At 29.3% G+C, this 21708-nt stretch overlaps 3 protein-coding genes across 8 annotated transcripts; 2 read left to right on the plus strand and 1 right to left on the minus strand.

Moving 5' to 3' along the window:
• The first annotated feature begins 529 nt into the window (after positions 1 to 529).
• On the plus strand, positions 530 to 5676 carry LOC118068738 (fatty acyl-CoA reductase wat-like). 2 transcript variants are annotated; one of them, XM_035086389.1, is made up of 8 exons: positions 530 to 648; positions 1639 to 1774; positions 1903 to 2042; positions 2539 to 2787; positions 3594 to 3739; positions 3857 to 3966; positions 4711 to 5410; positions 5498 to 5676. In XM_035086389.1, the coding sequence occupies exons 2-8, from the start codon at positions 1642 to 1644 to the stop codon at positions 5583 to 5585; spliced, it is 1566 nt and encodes a 521-aa protein (XP_034942280.1). In that variant the 5' UTR covers positions 530 to 648; positions 1639 to 1641; the 3' UTR covers positions 5586 to 5676. The 2 variants fall into 2 exon arrangements, with proteins under 2 accessions (XP_034942280.1, XP_034942279.1); XM_035086388.1 differs by lacking the exon at positions 530 to 648 and adding an exon at positions 661 to 989.
• A 585-nt stretch (positions 5677 to 6261) lies between these two features.
• On the plus strand, positions 6262 to 11864 carry mahj (LisH and WD40 domain-containing protein mahjong). Of its 4 annotated transcripts, none has more exons than XM_035086384.1 (4): positions 6262 to 6387; positions 6911 to 7181; positions 7268 to 11525; positions 11620 to 11864. In XM_035086384.1, exons 2-4 carry the CDS (start codon positions 6921 to 6923, stop codon positions 11823 to 11825), a joined length of 4725 nt encoding a protein of 1574 aa, XP_034942275.1. In that variant the 5' UTR covers positions 6262 to 6387; positions 6911 to 6920; the 3' UTR covers positions 11826 to 11864. The 4 variants fall into 4 exon arrangements, with proteins under 4 accessions (XP_034942275.1, XP_034942277.1, XP_034942278.1 ...); XM_035086386.1 differs by having other exon boundaries at positions 11623 to 11864; XM_035086387.1 differs by having other exon boundaries at positions 7268 to 11557; positions 11623 to 11737.
• Positions 11865 to 12964: 1100 nt separating this feature from the next.
• On the minus strand, positions 12965 to 21048 carry Ddr (discoidin domain-containing receptor 2). Of its 2 annotated transcripts, none has more exons than XM_035085694.1 (15): positions 20641 to 21048; positions 20205 to 20372; positions 19532 to 19637; positions 19243 to 19474; positions 18898 to 19045; positions 17358 to 17668; positions 17044 to 17251; positions 16430 to 16772; positions 15891 to 16087; positions 15655 to 15812; positions 15429 to 15551; positions 14945 to 15057; positions 14562 to 14855; positions 14294 to 14435; positions 12965 to 14212 (listed from the first exon to the last, which is right to left on the minus strand). In XM_035085694.1, exons 2-15 carry the CDS (start codon positions 20305 to 20307, stop codon positions 13868 to 13870), a joined length of 2823 nt encoding a protein of 940 aa, XP_034941585.1. In that variant the 5' UTR covers positions 20308 to 20372; positions 20641 to 21048; the 3' UTR covers positions 12965 to 13867. The 2 variants fall into 2 exon arrangements, with proteins under 2 accessions (XP_034941585.1, XP_034941584.1); XM_035085693.1 differs by having other exon boundaries at positions 20205 to 20376.
• Between the last annotated feature and the right edge of the window lie 660 nt (positions 21049 to 21708).

Consider the following 21708-nt stretch of genomic DNA (forward strand, 5'->3'; position numbering starts at 1 on the left):
ATGTACCTGGACATCAAGGAAAAAAAAATGTCGTCATATAATTTAAGTTGACACGTGGCGTAATTTCTCATTGTTATAAAGTATGTCTAACACTTCATGCCAAGAAATCATTTATGTTATTATGGACTTCATTTAATTTCAATTTCATTGTTTTTCTTCACGTTCAAGGTCTCGGAATGAGTATCAATTTTGCTTTGGCTTTAATAGATATCCAAAAAATTCAAATCATTTTAATGATGCTTGATTATTTAAAAATTAATTAAATATTAAATAAAACAGTAAATAAAAAATTATTTATCATCGAGTCATTAAAGTAAAGAAAAGAGTTAAAAAAAGTTGAAAGCATAATATTTTATTGGTTCTAGTATGAAAGATGGCAGGGATGAAATCAGTAAACATATATTCTAAATTATTCATATTTTTTCTTAAGTGACTTTGTTCGGATTTCCCCTACTATCTTAATTAGTAAATAAAAAATTGTAATTGCACTCAGAGTATTTAACACCATGATTTCATAGATCAGAGTTCTGTTAGAAAAGCAAACAAGAGAGTGGGACGTAGGTGCTTTTAGGAACAAGAACGGAATCTACTTAATAAAGAACAACGCTGTCAAAGTCGACGAGTCAGGTGCAAAGAGTCCCTATTGAGGTGAGTGTTGGGGGACCCATAGAAGAGAGTTCGAGTCTTTCACTGTCCAGCTATCATCAGCAGTTTGTTTCTTAACTTTATTCTGAATCAACCTGTACTTTAAATCGTGACAGAAGTGTGTGGTTCCCCAAAAAAACGAGTGACTTTTCAAATTCTTTACCAGAGACAGGTAGAGAAATAGTCTCTCCTGTACTCATCTTAATTCATTGAATTTTTTTGTCAATTTTTTAAAAATACATTCTATCGATTTAAATTCATATTTTAAAATTACTTTGTCCAAGTGGTTGTGATTTAAAGCCAACATGTTACTGGAAAACGAAATAACTACGTACAATGATCAAGTTAGTTAATTAACTGTGAAACAAATTAATTAATAATTTTTTATTTAATTTATTGCCTATAAAATTGAGATATGTTAAATAATTAATTATTTATCAAAAGAAATATTAAAATTATTGTCACAATTTAATTTATTATTCATTATTAAATTGTGTTGACAGTTTTATTTAAATTACCATAAATGTTTATAGGGAATCCTCCATAAAATTGAATAATAATTAGAACGTAATAAATAATTTTGTATAATTTAATTATAACTGTTGATAAATAATATTTTCGTTAATAATAACGGTCTATAACATAACGTAAACGTCAAAAGAATGTACTCACGCGGCACATTCCAATGTGTTCATTCGTTCATTAAAAATGAGGACGAAGATAAAACTCTTCTTCTTTACAGTTTCCTTTTTAAACGAAGATGTTTATCTTCACTTCAAATCTCTTAAAGCCATTGAACTTTTTTCCTTTTCTTCTTCTCGATTATCTAATGTTGTAAAAAAACTAAGAAAAAAAAAAATAAAATGTGATGTAAATTTAAAATTATTTCACTGTAATTTTTGTTTTTATAACAATTTAATTGGTCATATAATAAATTAATTTTTTTGTTTTTTTTATGATAAATATTTCATTGATATTTGTAAATATTTTTAGGCAATGAATGTTTATAAAAACCATATAAACATGAATGAGCACAATAATAATGTTTCAAATACAATCAACACTGATGACATAATAAAAAGGACACCAATTCAAGACTTTTACGCCGGCCAGAATATTTTCATGACAGGTTATTGTTAAATTATTAAGTAATATTCAGAATAGCTTCAGATACTATTATAACTCTATTATAAGATATTACTCAGCACTTTCTCTCAATTTAATAATCATGCGTAAAAGTACAAATACTATTTTCAGGTGCTACGGGCTTTCTCGGTAAATCTATGATCGAAAAATTGCTCAGAACTTGTCCAGATCTATCAACGATTTATCTACTGATTCGACCTAAAAAAAATAGTAACATTAATGACAGAGTTGAAGATATTTTTAACGAACCGGTGAGTATTAAATCACATCATAAAAAATTACTTGACTTTATAAATCTTTAAGACTATGCTAAATAATTATTTGAAAATGTAAAAGCATCTAATTTATTCATAACGATACTAAGTATACAAGATAAAACTGGATATTTTTTTATATCGCAAGTGTTATTCAATCACTCAAGATAACTTTGAATTATTTAAAAACATTTTATAGCAAAAAGCAAATCTGTAATATTAAAAAATTCAATTGAATAATAAGTTCATTAGCATCAGTAATTCATTGGAAAATGAAGAATATTGTTCATAAATTAATATTTTTTGTAGAAAATCAGTTTATACATAAACGGGTGATATTAATTTGTTTCTTTTATATCTTTTGAATTATAATTTTTTTTATTGCATTTAATTGTCACATATTTTTTAAAAGATATAATAATTTATCGAGTAATTATTACTTGTAAATTATCTTCATCTACCTATGTTGTATTTTTCTTTTTTACCGTTGCAGATCTTCGAGCAATTGAAGAAAGACTCTCCAAAATTACGTCATAAAATTGTCGCTGTCTCAGGAGACTGTACTCTCCCTGGCTTGGGATTATCACTGGAAGATCGTAATGTTCTCATTAAAGAAGTTTCAATAGTTTTCCACAATGCAGCAACTGTCAAGTTCGATGAAACACTCAAAACTGCAACCGCAATTAATGCAGGGGGTGCATTAGCTGTAATGAATCTTTGCAAAGAGATGAAGAAATTGAAGGTAATATATAAATTTTCTTTAAAGTTTAAGATTTAATGTACTTCCAATGTGTAATAGCATTTCATAATCGAGTCTCCATAAAATGGGGTCAGTACCAAATTTTCTCCTCTGTTATTGCAATTATTATTATCGCAACCAATGAACGCACTGGTTATATACAATTATTACATCACTAAATAATACATGCAATGCAATTCAAGTCAGGGCCAAGAAGATAAAAGAAAGTATTTTAATTACAATGCATATAAAAATTATGTTGATTACTATGTACCTTATTACAGTTTTCATATATTTTGTTATTATAAATATTAAATTGAAAGTGTTATATCTCATCTTTCTTATAAGTTCATTATCATCTAGGGATAATAATACAAATCTACAAGAAATTCCAGGAAAACAAATAAAGAAAATAAAAAAATTTCTGATTGTTAATACAAATAATGGACATGGTGTAGTAAATGTTTGCACAATCTTTGACTTAACCATGACGTGATTTATTTATCTTCACCTTGAAATGCAATTGAAAAATTAGCAACAGTGTTAATTCATTACTCCTGAATTTCTACATCATTGTATTTTTTTCAACATAATGATTTTATTTTTTTATGCTGAGTTTGTTAGCCTTCAATATTATTTAAAGAAAAGAACATTACTCATAACTATTACGATTCTTATTTACTTTTGTTTTTTTTTTCATAATGAACTCAAGCATTAACTTAAAAAAAAATGAAGTCAATATACTCTTAAAAATTCTAAAAAACCACTTTTAATTTTTTTTCTTTTTTACATATTTTTTTTTTCTGTAGGCAATGATTCATGTGTCAACTGCTTATGCAAATTGTCACCTTGATGTTATTGAAGAAAAGTTTTACCCTCATCCTTCGAGTTATGAAGAAGTACAAGTTTTAGTCAATACTCTTCCAGAAGATGCAGTGAATGACATATTACCGCGGTAAAAAAGATTTTTTTTTATTATTAATAAACTATTAAATGATGTAATTGAAGAATATATTAATGAAAAAACTCTCAATGAGTTGGTTCATCACTACAATATTTAAATAAATTTCAGTATCCTTCAAGGATGGCCAAATACTTATACATTCACCAAAGCTCTTGCAGAAAAGGTTATTAGAGAAAACTGTCAGAATATGCCAGTTGGAATTTTCCGTCCTGCAATAAGTAAGTGAAAATCAACTAATGATTTAAGTCATAATAAAAAGCAAACTTCATATTTATCAATCATTCTTAATTTAATTTTAGATTCATTTCATTATCAGTTCATTATTCAAATTAATTCTAGTAATTTACATCATTGAAAAACAAAAAATGTGTTTAGCAATAGCAATGTATCTGATCTCAGGAATTATCACAATTTTTTATCAAATTATCTTAACATTAGGATTATTTTTCCTAACAATTTTTGCCGAAGCTTTTCTGTTTATTCTCACTCTATTATATACCATACCATGTCCAATCAGCATATTCAGTAGTTCTAATTCTCTGCTTTCCAATAATTTTGAAACAATGTACCCAGAATATAATATTGAAAATGACCCAGAACTAGCACGTCGTATATCTTCAATAACAATAGGGAGTCTAGATGAAATAAATCTATTGAATACTGAAAATAATCATGAAATAACAGCACAACATAAAAACAGTCACGAAGATAATGAATCATCTTTTGTGTCAGAATTACCAGAAACTTCTGGCTCCTCTATTGAAAAGTTACTCCGGAATAGGGGAACCTTGGAATTAGTGAATAGATCTGTCGATGTTCTTTTCCCTAATGAAGCAAATATTAGATAAGACACTTGATTATTCAAGAAAGTTCCTTTAATAAACATCTAGATTGTAAAAGTAAAATTAGTTTTTCTCTTTACTTATGAAACTGAAATTTTCTCAACTAAAATTCTTTTGCAGTTATATCTTGTGCTGAAGAACCTGTACCAGGATGGATTGATAATTACTATGGACCAACAGGAGTAGCTGCTGCAGCTATAACAGGGTTTCTTAGGTTTATGCGTTTTGATAAAAAAGCTTATGCTAATATGGTTCCTGTTGATTACACTGTTAATGCAATCTTGGCCAGTGCTTGGGATGTTGCTATTCAAACAGACAAAAGAGGAGAGAATCTTCCAATATATAATTATGTTTCCACTGTTGAAGCACCTATAACTTGGGGTGATTATATGGATCATGGACTTTCAGCTGGTCGTGAATTCCCCTTAAAGCAATCAGTTTGGTATTTGTCAATGACTGGTTATCAAAATAAAATACTAAGTTTTTTAGCACATATTCTTTTGCATCTATTTCCTGCCGTTTTAGTAGATATAGCTGCTATTTGTAGTGGACATAAACCTAGAATGGTTAAAGCTGTAACTAAAGTACAAAAATTTTTAAGTGTTATACAACCATTTTCATTAAAAAATTGGACTTTTGATAATAAAAATATTCAAGCATTATGGAAACAGTTAGAACAAGAAGACAAGAAGAATTTTAAATTTTCTCTCAGTCATTTCGATTGGAAGCATTATTTGAGGAATCACATCCTTGGAGTCAGACTTTATTTATTTAAAGAAGATCTGAGCACTTTAGAAGTCGCACGGAAGCGATTAAACAGGTAATATTGTCTGCTAAGAATTATTATTTAAAATAATAGCAATTTAAAAGAATAAATAGCTAGTAAATTGATTTTTTTATTTTTCAGATTACATTTAATTCATATAGGAGTTCAGATATTCACGTATTTGCTGGTTTTGTATTTGATATGGAAAATGTTTACTATTTTCTTTTAAAGAAAAATAAAAATTATAAGAACATTAACGATTAAAATTTATAATTAACTGTACGTGTACATATGAAAAATAATTTGTAATGAGTAATAGAAATTGTAACAGATTTTTTATACTTTTATTTTATGTAGAATACATAATATTAGGTTTATGAATAAATTGTAAGCTCATTAAATCAAATGTATGATTATGATGAAATATTCTGTTAATACTTTATAAATAATAAGATCTAATATTGTCAACACAAATATTCGTATGTACTTTTTATTATGAATTGTAATACATTACTATGCTATTTTATTTCTGTTATTATTGTGTTTTATGATAGAAATACATAATTGTTAATACCGTTAAAAAACATTATGAATAGTCATTTATATCTTTTGATTAACTAATTAATTTTCTTATCACTTAATTTAAGAAACATTAAGTGATAAATTATTTTTAATTCTTGAATATTTTTTAACAATAAAAACTTGATTCGCACAAAAAACAATTTGCATTCATCATTTGTGCATATAATGTATGAACCAAACTAAAAAAATCTTATGCAATGTTTGATATCATTTTATACTAAAATAATATGAAATCTTTGAAATATCCCGCTATTAAATGATATTTATGATTGGCGGAAAAAAATATTTAATCAACCAGCCACAGCGATATCAAAACGCATTGTTGCTCACCCACCAGCAACATGGCGACTTTCATGTTACAATTTGCTCCGTAGATTGCTCAAAGAGTGTTATTTTGTATTATTAGAACAAAAGTAATAAAGTTTTCACACATTTTAATAAATTAAAAGGTATTGTAATGATCTTTATGAACATTTATTACCTATAACTTGACATCAAATACCAAGTTTATATTAAATTAAGCATAAAAACAAGAAATAATTAGTATTGATGACAATTCTAACCTAACAAAGAACAAATAACACGTTTAGTACGACGATTTTTACGTCCACGTTAATATACCATTTAAACTTAATAATGACATAGAAATTGATTACAAAATATACTATAATTTTTTTTCCACGTAATTTAATATTTTTTTCATGCAAATATTATCATCTGAGCATTTTAAATAGTATATTAATATTTTTAGGTTAAGCAGTTGTCAGAAGAGTGAGCAATAAATAATTTTGATAATTTTTATTATTATAAAGTCAAACTTTATTTATAAATTGATGATTCAATTACTTGATGAATATGATAACGAACAATTTTGTATAAGTTATTAACTCAAATGTTGAAATATCTCTTGAGAATATTTTTAATATTGTATTCAATTTTATTGCTTCATTTATTTATACATATATATTTCAGATTATTAAAAATGGTTACAACGGAATCATTAGCAGAAACAACAGACGTTGTCCAAATTCTTCGGCAATGGGAAGATGAACACACATCATCATCATACGACCCTATTCCTACATTACAAAGGTTGGCAGAAATAATAGAAGTCGAAACAGAAAATTATCTGAAAATGGATCCAGATCCATTTGATGAGAGGCATCCTTCGAGAACGGATCCAGAATGTAATTTTGGTCATATTCTCAAAGTTTTGTTCAGAAAAGATAATTTTATGACCAAGGTATATGATTTTCACTATTTTCTCTTCAATATATCTAATCATTAATTTTTTATCAATTATTATATTTATTTTTTATTGTTTCACAGTTAATCAACGATTATCTGAGAGACACTTATTATTCTAGAAGTGGAATTACAGGCCGTGATGTAAGAAAATTAAACATAGCAGCTTGTCGATTGATGTTAGACATTCTTCCAGGCTTAGAAACTTCAGCCGTATTTCAACCAGATAATGATAGTTTAATACATAGACTATTTTCATGGGCTGAAAAAAGTGTTGAACCACTTCAAAGTTATGCCACAGGCCTTTTAGCCGCTGCAATGGAAGTTCAAGAAATTGCCACAAGTTTCCGTGAACAAAATGGTAAATTAGTACCATTAATGCTTCAGAGACTCCATAAACTTCAAGAAAAAGCTCAAGAAGATCGTCATGCATCATCAATAAACAACCGGCCATTTGCACACTTTGGTGGAAGTAACGGGTTTAATGATACAGAGAATACAGGTGTATATGGTAAAAGAAAAGCAAGAGATAAAAAACGTGGAAATGGAGTAGTAAAAAGTCCTAGCATGTTATTTTATTCAGATGATGAGGAAGTACCAAGTGCTGATGAAATGTTGCCAAATAAAAAAATGCGAGTCGGTGAAAAAGAACAATTAACTCCTTTGAAATCAACTGAACAATATTCTGAAATTATGTCACCGCCAATTTCAGTGTCCAAAGTCTCCAATCATTCTAGTTCTCAAGTAACTCCGTTGAAAAGTCCAAATACTAGAGCCACTCCGCCAAAATCTGGAACAATACCTGCCAAACCTAATGCGGTACGAAATTTATCGCAAAGTGGTAACACGCCTACTCTATTAGTGGAAGGAAATTCAAATTCATCTTGGGCAGAATTAGAATCTTATGTTATTGGTAATATACAAATACATCCACCAACATTGGCAACTCGACAGATGCTTATTCTTCGTTATCTCACACCTATGGGTGAATATCAGGAATTTTTAGGTCACATTTTCGAACAAAAAGCTTTGGAATTGATATTCAAATATATTAACGTTCGTGAAACTAAAGACAGTAGACTTGCTTTTGAAGCTCTAAAATACTTGGCATCATTATTGTGTCACAAAAAATTTTCTATAGAATTTTTAAATATGGGAGGATTACAAAAATTACTCGATGTCCCGAGGCCAAGTGTTGCAGCTACTGGTGTTTCTATTTGTCTATATTATTTAGCGTACTGTGAAGATGCATTGGAACGTGTATGTGTACAATCAAAGGTAATGATTGCAGATCTAGTAACATATGCCTTGTGGTTACTAGAAAGAAGTCATGACTCCGGTAGATGCCATGCTACAATGTTCTTCGGCTGTTCGTTTCCATTCAAAGTTATTCTTGAAGAATTTGATGCTCAAGATGGATTACGAAAACTATTCAATGTTATCTCAACTTTACCCATTTTAAACGTCGAAGAAGGCCCTACTCTAAATGATGATGTAGAGTGTGCATCTAGACAAATAGTTCGACATGTTGCTGTTGCTTTAAAGAAATATATGGAAGTTCACTTATATTGGAAGGCAGAGCAACTATTACGAATGGAAAATGCTAGAACAGAAAGTGAAAATTGTCAACCTTCACTATTACCACATAAGCCATGTAAATTTAAAAACGAAGAAGAAGTTCAAGAAAAAGTAGAAGTACTTCATAAACTAATGAGTATCCGTGCTGTTTGGTCACCTGTTGAAGAACTCTATAGGCTTGGTGCAATAACTCTTTTATTACAAATAGTAGCATTTGCTCGTGAATGGATTTTTAACAATCGGGCTTATACATCATCTAGTGCAGAAACTGTTCGATCGTGTCTTGATGTAATTTCTATTTGTTCTGTTGTTCCAAAAGTTATGATGTTACTTTGTGACAGATTACATATATCTGATGCAACTATCACTACAGCAATCAATTTATTATTAGCAGCGGCAGAAGGAGAAATTGTTCCGGATCCAGATGTTCAACGAGCAGCATTAAGAGCCATCGTTAATTGTGTTTGTGCACCAATCAACAGAGTTGTTGGAACAGTTTACAGATACTCATCGGCTGGATCGGCTAAGAAGAAAACTAATACTCATAAAAATGAAGAGTTAATTCAAAAAGTTTGGTCTAGTGTAAGATCTAATAATGGAATAATGGTTTTATTGCAATTAATGATGGTAAAAACTCCTATTACGGATGCTGATAGCATACGAGCACTTGCATGTCGAGCGTTAGCTGGTCTAGCGCGAAGTGAAAAAGTTCGCCAAATTATTAGTAAACTACCGATGTTTACTGATGGACAAATACAGTCGCTGATGAAGAATCCAATTCATAATGAGAAGCGTCAGGAACATGTAATGTTCCAAAAATACGCACTCGAATTAATGGAGCGTGTTTCAGGTAAAGCAAAACCAGCTGGTAATGAATATGAAATGTCATTAGCGAGTTTACATCGAGCTAATGTCATAGCACAAACTCGTATACAGTACGATGATCAACAATTGTATCAAATAATTTGCCAACATCTTATGCTCAAAGGATTAGATAAAATTGCTTTAGATCTACAGAAAGCTGTCAATTTAGATAATTCAGCAATCATGAAGCCAATAACTTCCTGTCAACCATTTACATATAGCAATCCTAGTACATCCGGAATTCGTAGTTTAAGCCCTGGAACCCCTATTAGTTTGTATAATACTAATAGATGTAATCAACGCGATAACTTTAGCCGACATAACATGATACAATCTGTTGCACTTTCATCACCACGATTTAATAATTATCCACCAAGTAATTTTTCTCCTATCTCAAGCTCTATTTCATCCAGACACAAACAATCTGATAATTTGAATCAATCATTACCTTCAATGAGTGGCCAAACAAACCAACCAATAAAGCTTCAAATTAATAGCAGAAAAACAAATTTACAAGATAAGAATGCATCATCTGCTGGATCTACAAGCCATTACCAAATGAGCCCAATCTCTTGCATGTCACGATCACTTCAGAAACAAATATCCTGGGATGCTGGTGGTGTTGAAATTGGCAATGTTTCAGGAATAGCAACTCCTTTAGTCCCTACTAAATCTCAATTAGAATCAATAGTTACTGAGTACCTGACTAATCAGCATTCTTTGTGTAAGAATCCTATGGTTACGTGTCCGAAATTTAATTTATTCCAGCCTCATAAGTGTCCTGATCCACGACCGAAAAATTCAGCTGCCACTAATGTAACTGTACGAGTAACAAGAAGACCTTTTGGTTTAGATAGTACGAAACTTGACAGACGACACATTTACAGCAAGTTTTGCCCAATTAAAACTTTCCGTCCTGCAGACGTCGATGGCACCTTCACTTGCTGTGTTTTTTCACCTTGTCAACAATATCTAATGCTCGGTACTTACTCTGGAGATGTCAAGATATTCAATTTACATACTGGAACTGAAGAAACTACTTATCAATGCCATGAATCATACGTATATCATATTCAGTGCAATAAGAAAGGAGATCTGTTATTAACATCTACTGTATGGAGGCGGCCTTCTTCTGCTTTATGGAGTATTGGACAGTCGTTTGATATGAAGCTACCAATAGATAATGAAGACTATGTAGAATTCAGTAAATTGCAAGATAAAATTATTGGTACTTTAAATGAAACAGCTAAAATCTATGATGTTGCTACAGGCAAACTTATAAAGACTCTTAAACCATCTGTATCCAATCAATACAATAAAAATCGTGCAACATTTAGTATGAATGATGAACTAGTGCTAAGTGACGGTATTTTATGGGATTTAAATTCGGGAAAGGAAATTCACAAGTTCGATAAATTAAATCAATCACTTAATGGCGTGTTTCATCCTAATGGTACTGAAGTTGTATCAAACACAGAAGTGTGGGATCTCAGGACGTTTCATTTATTGAATACAGTACCAGCGTTAGATCAAATGGAAGTTGTTTTTTCACCCATTAATCATATTATTTATGCAGTGTCATTAGAACAGGAAAATGATGATGAATCCCCTAATATAACATCCTTTAAAACTTTAGATGCATTAGATTATAGTAGTATAGCAACTTATGATGTAAAAAGAGGCATTTACAGTCTAGCCTGTAACAAGTATGATACTCAGATTGCAATTGTAGAAAATCAAGGCGATTTCGATAGCGTGCAAGAGTCTTGTGTCAGATTGTATGATGTTGGAAGACGAAGAGATGATGAAGATGAAGCTGATGAAGATGATGATGAAGAAGATATGGATGCCAGTGATGATGATGGTTCCAATTCTGATTCAGACGATGATAATAATGATGGTGAATAAGAATATTTATTCTCTAATTATTAGGTAGATTTTAAAAGTTTGTATACTTTTATAACAAAAATAATAATTACAAAAATATTTTACAGCAGATAATGCAGATGCAGCTGGTGAAGATAATGGTGATGGACCTAACTTAAATGAAGGTGAAGATGAAGATGACGATGATGACGATGATGATGATGATGATGACAGCTTAGATGGAGATGAATCTGTTAATGACAGTCTTGATTTTGATGGAAATTCACCAGATTATTCACTTTCTGATACAGATGATTTTGTAATTATGCTTTAAATTCAACCGCTAGTAAACAATATTTTTTCTTTATCATAATTCCGTCATCAGTCATTATTATTATATTTTATTCATCACTATTTCCCGTACTCTTGATTATTTATAGTATCTTAAAATAATTTCGAAAAATTGTTATTTTTTTTTCTTACACATCGAATTATTGGAAACGAAAGAACGATGGAAAGTAAAATTTTTGGATATTAAAGTGTGTAAATGATTGAATTAAAATGATATATTTGTCGTAATTTCATTATAATTACTATTGCAAATCAATATGGTAATATCATCGTAATTATTGTATAATAACTCTAGTGAGATATATCTAAGTGAATACTGTAAGAATAATTTAATTTGTATATAGTACACACTTTTCTGTCATTTGAATAAATATTTAAAATTAACATGTGATTATTTCAGATTTTTTGAAGTAAAATTTGGAATAAAAAAAATTTACCGTAGGAATAAACTTAATAACTATTCAAAACTTACTTTATTAGTATTTTCATATTTTTCGGTCAATGATTTTAAAATTGAATCATTCAATTTAGCCAACCTAAATAACGGTTCATCAGTCTAGTAAATTAATAAACTAAAAATACTATATTACAGTAGCGTCAAACGTTTGCACTAACACTATGACAAAAATGATTATTTTAATTGTTTTTTTTTTCAATTTAAAAGAATCCTATTCTTGAGCAGATCGTAAACAGGTATGTTTGCATGCAAAACTTTTTTTAAAAATAACGTTAAAACTAAATAAAATTACCCAATCATGCTGATAGCCAAATACACAATAATTTTCTAGAATTCAAGTCCATATTACCTTCCCACGTTTTTGGGTCACTTTGAGGGAATACAAAGTTTACATGACAATATTTATTTTTATTTTTGTTTGTACTCAGAGCGTGTATTTTATATACAAGTAAAAATTAAAAAGCATAGTCAATAACATTCCAGTTATTCGTAATAATTATCGTATATTTCTCCATTTAAACGCGATTTTTACAATGTTTAAAAAATAATTATTTAGAAAGTTATAAGTGTATTGCTAATAAGCTCAATAAATAATAAATTATAAATCCTACATATAAAAGCTTTCAATTACAATAATTAACAAATGATAATTTATTGACAATCATTGGAACTTATGGAAGATATATTTGAAATATTATTCGCATTTTAACGGAATTTGAAGATATACATTTTGCTCGAATATTTTATAACAATATATTAATGAAAGAAGAATTTATGTCAAATGAAAATATTTATGTAATGTTTCGTTGTTCTATGATATGATGATAATGATGATGGTATTATTACAGACACACTTCTAAATTTACGTTCACATAAGGTACATTATATGCGTCATTGATCCCCTCTACTAATACATATAATATGTATATTTATATACAACAATTTCATTTCTGATAACGCAAATATCCGTATAACATTGTATGTATTATATAATGTGGTTTTATTGATGATATTTGTATCATTATCGTGTCAATGATGATATTCTTTTCCACAGTGAAAGAGAGTAAATGTTTTTTCATGATCTTCGCGCTATTTTTCTTGACGATTATTTGTCAAAACACATTCTTATATACTTATTCACAAATTAAATTAATTAATTGCAACTATTTTGCACTTTTATTCACATTGCCAAAATTACTTCTCATTAATTTGTTTTTTTTTCTTTATTCATAACGATTACTCCGATATATAATTATAAAAAAATGGTAAAAAAAATTTATTTGAATTATAATTCAAGATATGTAAACTGATTTGTAATTTATCCGTTAAATACACTTTAAAGTTTTACACCACATTTCTTAAAAAATTTTTCAATAATAAAAAGTCGACGACTATATATTCGGTGATAATATTATTATCTACCTTTATTTTAATATAATATCTGCATATTTCAGTTTGCAATAATTATATTAATATCTTATTTATTATTAATATGATTAATCATAACATATCTAATCATGCAGCCATGTGATAACTCAATGTGCATTTTATCGAACGTTCGTAGGTATTTAACAAGTAGGTGCATATCCAAGATTCTTTCTTTGTAGAAATAGTGATATTTCACGGAATGTTGGTCGTGTATTTTCATCGTGTCTCCAACATTCCAACATAAGATCATATATATCCTTACTCGATGTCTTTGGTTTTGGTAAATACTCAAAGAGTATTCGCATTTTCTTTTCACCATCATTCCGACCATTATTGCGTTCATTGTGTTCATTGTGAAGTTGTTCAAGATTCTCAACTACTTCTTCATCAGTTAAATCTTCATAAGGCACATGCCGGCCAAGATTTAAAATTTCCCAAAGTGTAACAGCAAATGCCCATACGTCACTCTTTGTTGTATATTTTCTCTATATCAATAATAATAACTATTAATATTTGTGTTTATTTGGAAGAAAATTATTTTTAATTTTTTGAATTGATTTTTTTACCAGAAAAACACATTCCCAAGCCATCCAACGAACAGGAAGTAATGCACCATCATTAACTCGATAATAATCACTTGCATAGAGCTCATTGTCAGTGCCAAAATCTGAGATTTTTATTAAATATGCCTTACCTACTAAACAATTCCTGAAAATATTCAAACAAAATTTTATTATGAGTTTCTCGTAAACTTTGACATTCTTGAACACTAAATTTATAATAATGTCAAGTATTTGATAGAAATTTATTGTGGTAGAATAGTTGAAAAATTACCTAGTTGCTAAATCTCGATGAACAAAATTTAAATTCTCTAAATATCGCATTCCTGACGCTATTTGAGCTGCCATGTAAATTAGACAATTAAAACTAAGTGTCTTGACTCCCATAGGCATTGAATGTGCGTCATCAACAGTGATATGAGTCTTTAAAAATTGACAAAGATCACCATGCTCCAAATATTCCATTACAACACAATAAGGTTCTTCTCGACAACAAACGCCTAGTACTCTTGCTATATTAATGTCTTCCAGAGCTGCTAGAATTCTTACATCTCGCTGGAAGTCTAATCTAAAAATCATGAAAACACCAAAAATTGATTAAAGAAAAATTTTTTTATATTTCTTTTATCTAAAACTTTAAATTTATGTTTCATTTACTTTTCTTTTTCACTGGCATCTGGCAGTAAAAATTTAACAGCTACAAGCCTTTTTCCTAGAGTATTGGTACTCGTCCCATATTCTGGAATTCCTTCAGCTTCTGCTACATATACCTGTGATGAAAAAAATATGAATAGAAGTATTTTTGGTAAATTATTTTTCAATTTTAATATTTTTTATGTCTATTTTATTTAATTATATTATAAAATAGTTTTAGGACCAACATAAAAGTTATGTATTAAAGAATCATTTTTAAAATGTGTTCATATAACGATCATAAATATTACCATACAAAAAAATTCTTTGTGAAAAAGTAACCCCATTTGTAAGTTTTTCAAGAGCTATTTTTATCTCAGATAATTGGATTTAAAGGCTATTTTTATGGGTTATACTGTTCATAGTTATTTTTAACAAATTACTTAAGACTTTGATCATTTCTTGAGTTAAAGTTCATTCAAATTACGTATTACTAATTAACTTTTACCGAACCAAATGCTCCTTCAGCAAGTTTTGAAAGCATGCGAAGTCTGTGGCGTGGAAAGAGCGGTACTGTTGACTGCTCCAATCGTTTTTTCAAAGCTGCAAGAACCTCTTGTTGTGTAGGAGACTGTTAACCAAAAATAGATATCATTAGAATGAACAATTAATAAAAGTCTTAATTAATAATAATGAGAGAAATAATCGTTATCAACTTGACAAGATTTAATTACTTTTTTATCATCAATACGACTATTGCGTGAAGATGTTTTAGAAAAAATACTTTCTTGATCATCACTCGCACTAGCACTTGAGATTGAACTGGAAGCTATTTCATGAGTTGAGAAAGTACCCTCGGGATTTAGAAGTGGTGCCGTAACGACCTCTGGAACTGAATAATTATACAATTAATTAATTTCATTGCTTATCACATCTGTTTGGGTCACAAACACTCAGTACCGACACTCACCAGCAGCATAATTGATACCGGTACCCATATTGTTCAACATCATGTCCTTCATTTCCATAATAATAGTACTATAGCTATAATATGGAGCATATTTAAGAGCTTGATAAGGCTCTTGGTACTCATCTAATTTCACGAGATCTAAGAGACGATTGTCAAGTTCACGAGGCAGTGTTGAAGGTGCTCCACCAGCATACCGGCTGTTGGAGTAAATATTCCATTAGAAAACATGTTTTAATTCAATATTTTAAAGAATATCACTTAGCACGTTCAAAAATGGGCCACAATTTTTTACATTCTCTTTTTCAAACTAATTTTGAGCCACTAAGTAAAAGAATTTTTTAGATAAATAACATTTTTAATATGCTGATAACAAATATTTGAGGTTCTTGTTTAAAGAATAAATAGAAAAGTCAAAGTATAGATGATAAGAAAAATTACTATTATCTGCAAATACTAAAGAATAGCATAGTACTTTTTAGCCCATTCTTTAAATTAACTATCAGCATAAAGTAGAGATAAGATATATTAATTTAAATAACCCTTCGTCATCCTCTAATGTGTAAGCCATAAGCGCCGCTCCTTTCTCCACTGTAGCACACGTTGAACTCAGATGAGACGGCACTTTAACTGCCACAGGGCTAGCAAAACATTTACGATGTCTGTGACGAGATACTATGAAGAATATTGCAATTGCCAGAAGTAAAATGATTGCCGTTAGTACACCAATCACTATTGCCATATAAGTGGGATCATCATGTTGAGCTGTAAGTACTGGTAGTTCACTGTCTGACACTGGATTTTTATTATTTGTGAAAAAATCTTCAGGTAATGATGTATCTGTTGTTAAAAATTCTTCTGGCGTGAAATTACCGTGAGTAATATCTGAAAGTTTTTTTTTTTATTAGAATCGATAATTTATTTTAACTTTTTATTCAATACTTGATAATAAAAACGTTTATAAACTTAAAAATAAAATAGCTAGTTGCAGAAATAATAACTTTTATCTCATACGTCGTAATGGTTTGGCAATAAAAGAAAATACTTGACTTCAATGAAGATTTTTTGATCAAATATTGATGTATCATAATGACTATCAATGATGTTTGGAAACCTTATCGTATAAAGCAATAAAAGTAATAGTATTGTTATTTACCGGAATTGAAAATGACTTCACTAAGCATTATCCATTTTGATGAAAAGTGAAGTCGTAGTATTACAAATCTTCCTATTCTATGATGAAGTTTAATTGTGATATTCCGTGACGTTTCAAATATCTTGTCTTCCATGTATGTATAAACTATTGGTTCACCACTGAAATATTGGCCACCAATACTAAACAATACATCCACTTGAGAGAATACCTAAAACCATCAAATGATTCATTTTCACAGGATGTACAATAAGTATAACAAGAATGACAGTTTTATCAAAATGGTATTGACATAAAGATGAATAAATTATACATACTTGAACGTCTTTACTGAATTGATTATTACAATAAAGATGAACTGCTGCAAATTCTCGAACCTTATCAAATTCAAACTTTATTTCAATGGGCTCATTAGCACGAGTATCATTTCTCCATGCAACCCAGCCTTGGCTGCGAATAGAATCATAATAGCCCATTTTAAAGTTATCCGGTCCAATTTTGCCATCAACTAATTGTCCCAGTCCACGACGTAATTCACCATCCCAATGACCATCATATGTTGCATCAAAGAAATCCCATTCATTGCCTCTAGTGTCGCCTTGAGGCATCGAATAAGCCACAATTCCATCTATAAATGTTTTCATTGTATCAATTATTAATTCATCACAATGGTTGGTAATACGTGTAAATGAATTATATTTGAATGGCATTCAATGGTTATTATTATTATTGTAAATATTTGTAACGAGATCGAATTGAAAATGAAGGTGGGGCTTGGTGAGCCTATAGAGTTGAATAATCTCTTTTTAAAATTTTACTGGAATAATAAAGATAAAAAATTATTTGCAAGATATTTTTTGCATACAAACATGTTATCATTTTAACGATTAATCAATAATTTTTTAAAAATTATTTTTAAACCTTCTCTAATTTTGTTCCTCCAAAATAATGACAGTATTTGCACAAAAAATTTAGTAATCAATATAATTTTTACTGTTGCAAGCTTTAAAAAATAATATTTAGGGCAATTTATATTAAATAGAACAGGCTTATAAAATAGAATACCATTGTATTTGGCTAACAACGAGCTCTATTTAATTTACAAGTATGTATTAAAGTTCATTTATGTTTGTAAAATATAAAAATAGTGTATCTTTAATATCTATACCATCCGACACGCATATAACCATTATTTGCGAATAATGAAAAATCAATAAATGTTTGTTGAACATTTTTTTTTTCAAGCTAAAAGTATAATAATACAGCTCAAGGGCTACACTTTTATTACCTCTATTAGTTCCAGTTTTAGTTTTACGTGAGAAAATTAAAAATCACTTTTCAATACTGTAATACATGAATACCCAATGTGTTGATCAATATTTAAATTCTAGTATAGAATATTTTGCATTGCTATTGTTGGATGTATAAACACTTTTAAAATGTTGGAGAACAATTTTTTTTTCTATACCAAAAAATAAAAAACTTACAATGATTTTATTTTGATAAGCATGCAAAAGAATAATAAATAAATAATCTAAAATATTAAATAAAAAAAGATTAAAATATTAAAACTATATTGAAAAAAATTATTTCAAGCTATTGTACAAAATTTGATAATTAACTTATTTTAAATTTGAATATTTAACATGCTTTTATCACAATAAATGCAATGATTAATCTCCATGAAATAGTTAAATATTTTATAGTATTTAATTTTTCATCAACACTTTTTGGAGTTTTTTAATAAAATGAGTTTTAAAGTCAACATATTGAACAGATAAATAAGACAATGAACTTTTGATTGATTAAAAAGAATAAAAATGAATGATTATCTAATAATTTAAATGGGATATTTACCAGTCCAAAGGCAGCCATACAATTCAACTCGCATACAAACAGTTCTTCGATGACTACTGTAGGGTAAAAAACGTATTTTACTAGCCCAGAATGCAGGATCCAATTCATGCTTATTCTCCAAATAGGTATTAGTATTTCCTTTGAGAATCTACGACATTTTATTTAATTATTAAACAAGCTTTCACAATATACGTATTATAACAATAATAATAATAATAATGGTTAAAGAAATATTATTAAAGACATAAAAGCTGAATAAAGGGTATTAGTGAAGTGGAGTAAATGGAAGAAATGCTTCAAATAGATAAGTAGGTATTTACAGAGAAGATTTATTGAGGCTTTTACCTCCTTTCCTTTGATGTCTCTGTACCGTACCCATTTACCTAACCGCGGGCGCCAATATTCCAACAAATAACCCTCTGCGTACTCAACTCCCACTCCATTTCCAAAACGGCCTTGAGTATTGGTACCAGTGATCATATGAACTGAATGTAAATCGATTTCAAGCCATTCACGAGGCTCACTGGTGATTTGAGCTTTAGGACACCATGCACCACCATGATTTTCTGTTCTCAACCTAGAAATTGTTCGATTAATTGACACAGAAAATAACTTTTTACACAATCACACCTACCTAGACTGATGTGGACCGACATTTCCACTATCGAAGCTCGAACTTGCAGTGATATCTGAGTCTGGAATTGCTCCAGATTCCATTCCTAATGGACTGTTGCATTGTGCTAAAAATATGTTATACATTTAATATTGTACTCAATTCATTGAAATAAAAATAGACATTGAGATTCTCTGAAAGGAATATTTGTTTCAATGGCACATTTTTTTCTGTCTGTGTTTTGATAATTAAGATTTACTGTTCCCAAAAATTTATTCATTTATTTTGTAAGATAAATAAGTAATATCTTTTTCGACAGTTGAATATTAAAATTCAAAGTTTATTATTCATTGATAAATTTTAGCCAAAAAATTACCTAAAGTTGGGAAGAAATGAATATTTATTCCACGAAAGTAATGTTTATGTTATTTTTTTGAACCTCTGTTTTCTCTCGATAAAATGTAAAAAATTATTTTTAAAAGGCTCTCTCCCTCCCTATACATCGCTAGCTTTTTATATTTATCTATTCCCATGCTTTCCCTAGCTACCTAATTCTTCTTTCAATTCGAAAAAAAAAATGTTTGTAAACTTCTGTCAAGCAATTGAAACATAGATATTCCTTTTTCAATAAATAAATATACATGATGATTAGACATAAAACATTTTTGAAATAAAAATAAAATATGCCACTTACAAAGATCTATACTGCGTGCTGTTGAAGCAATACAAAAAATACATATGAAAAATCGCTGAATAATTAATGAGACAACGTCACAGAAGCGTGAGATTTTCATCATAGTTCCGTTCTACGGGTCTCACTTAGACCCTTTCTCGGTGACGTTCAGTCTACTTCATTATCGCCCTATCTGAAAAAAGGGTAAATATTCCAAAGAAAAAAAAGATGAATAGCCACTTATGAGATCATAAGTTTATAATTTTATCTAATGGTAATAACTTATTTTTTCTATTCAACTTTTGTATAATTATTTTAATTAAAAAATGACTCGTTCATTTTTTGAAGCACTCGTACACGTAACATAATATCATATACATTAAATGAAATATAATATAAAAATAAATGAGTTGTTAATAAATTTTAATTAAAATGGGTATCGTTTTAATGAGCTTACTTATTTAATAAGCTTCCATTATTGAATTTGCATGCCCCAGTTTTCTTCATCTAATGATGGAAGAATCGTTGTTAGATGAAAAATTATTGGTTCCTTAATCGATAGATTTTTGGTGACGAATTGCTGGTAACTTTTTTCAATAATCGTATAAATTGAAGAAAAAGAAGCATTAAAAATTGGATTAATTGTTAATTTGGATAATTTATTATGATTTTTTTTAAAACAATTATCAGTGTTAACAACTTTTTTATTGTTATGATTAATATTATAATTATTCCTATTAATTAAAATATCATTATAGTCCATTGTGACACTTGGGCGATCGTTACGCGGGAATTTTCTTACTGCTAAGTACTGTAAAATGTATATTAATTCGATCGATAAAATTATTTGTAACAATGCATACTATTCGCAACCCCAAGACAAACTGAGGGTGCTGAGGGTTGAAACAACCCTCTGAGGGATAGGCGTACTCGACGCCACCATGACCTGTGGCGACACAAGGAAACACCAACGCCAGATGTCGATCTTTTTCCGCCGACATACTTTCCTTTTATTCTTTCTTCTCTTATATTATATTTTTTATTTCTTATTGTGATTCCCCTTCATTCCTCTTCAACGGATCGATTTCATCGAACAAACATAATTCTCTTTTATGTTTCATTTCAATTCACTGATTTTATGTTGGCTGCTTTTTTTTTTGTCTCTTTTACATATATAATGCCTTGTGGATGTCATAGGGATAGGGTGATAGATATATAGCTCAGGTACTCTCGTGCACAACCTTCTCGTGAGATTGCGAATAATTTAAACATTTATTAAACATTTCTCATTGCAAGCGAATTTGATTTCATGAATTAACTAGAGGTTTTCTCAAAAATTCAATTTCATATGTAGGGATTATTTTTTCAGGATCAACTGAAATGGAAAAATCGAAGGATGTAGCAATTTTAAACCCAGTTACAGTTTTGTGAATTTTTATTAGCTAGGCGTGCAGGATTCTTGATAAAAATTGATAGAATAAATAAAACAATCCTTTTTTATAAATCCTAAGTATTTTTATTATGA

The sequence above is a fragment of the Chelonus insularis genome, unplaced genomic scaffold, assembly GCF_013357705.1.
Source record: "Chelonus insularis isolate UGA/USDA-ARS -01 unplaced genomic scaffold, ASM1335770v1 contig_3_pilon, whole genome shotgun sequence".
Taxonomy (NCBI): Eukaryota; Metazoa; Arthropoda; class Insecta; order Hymenoptera; family Braconidae; genus Chelonus; species Chelonus insularis.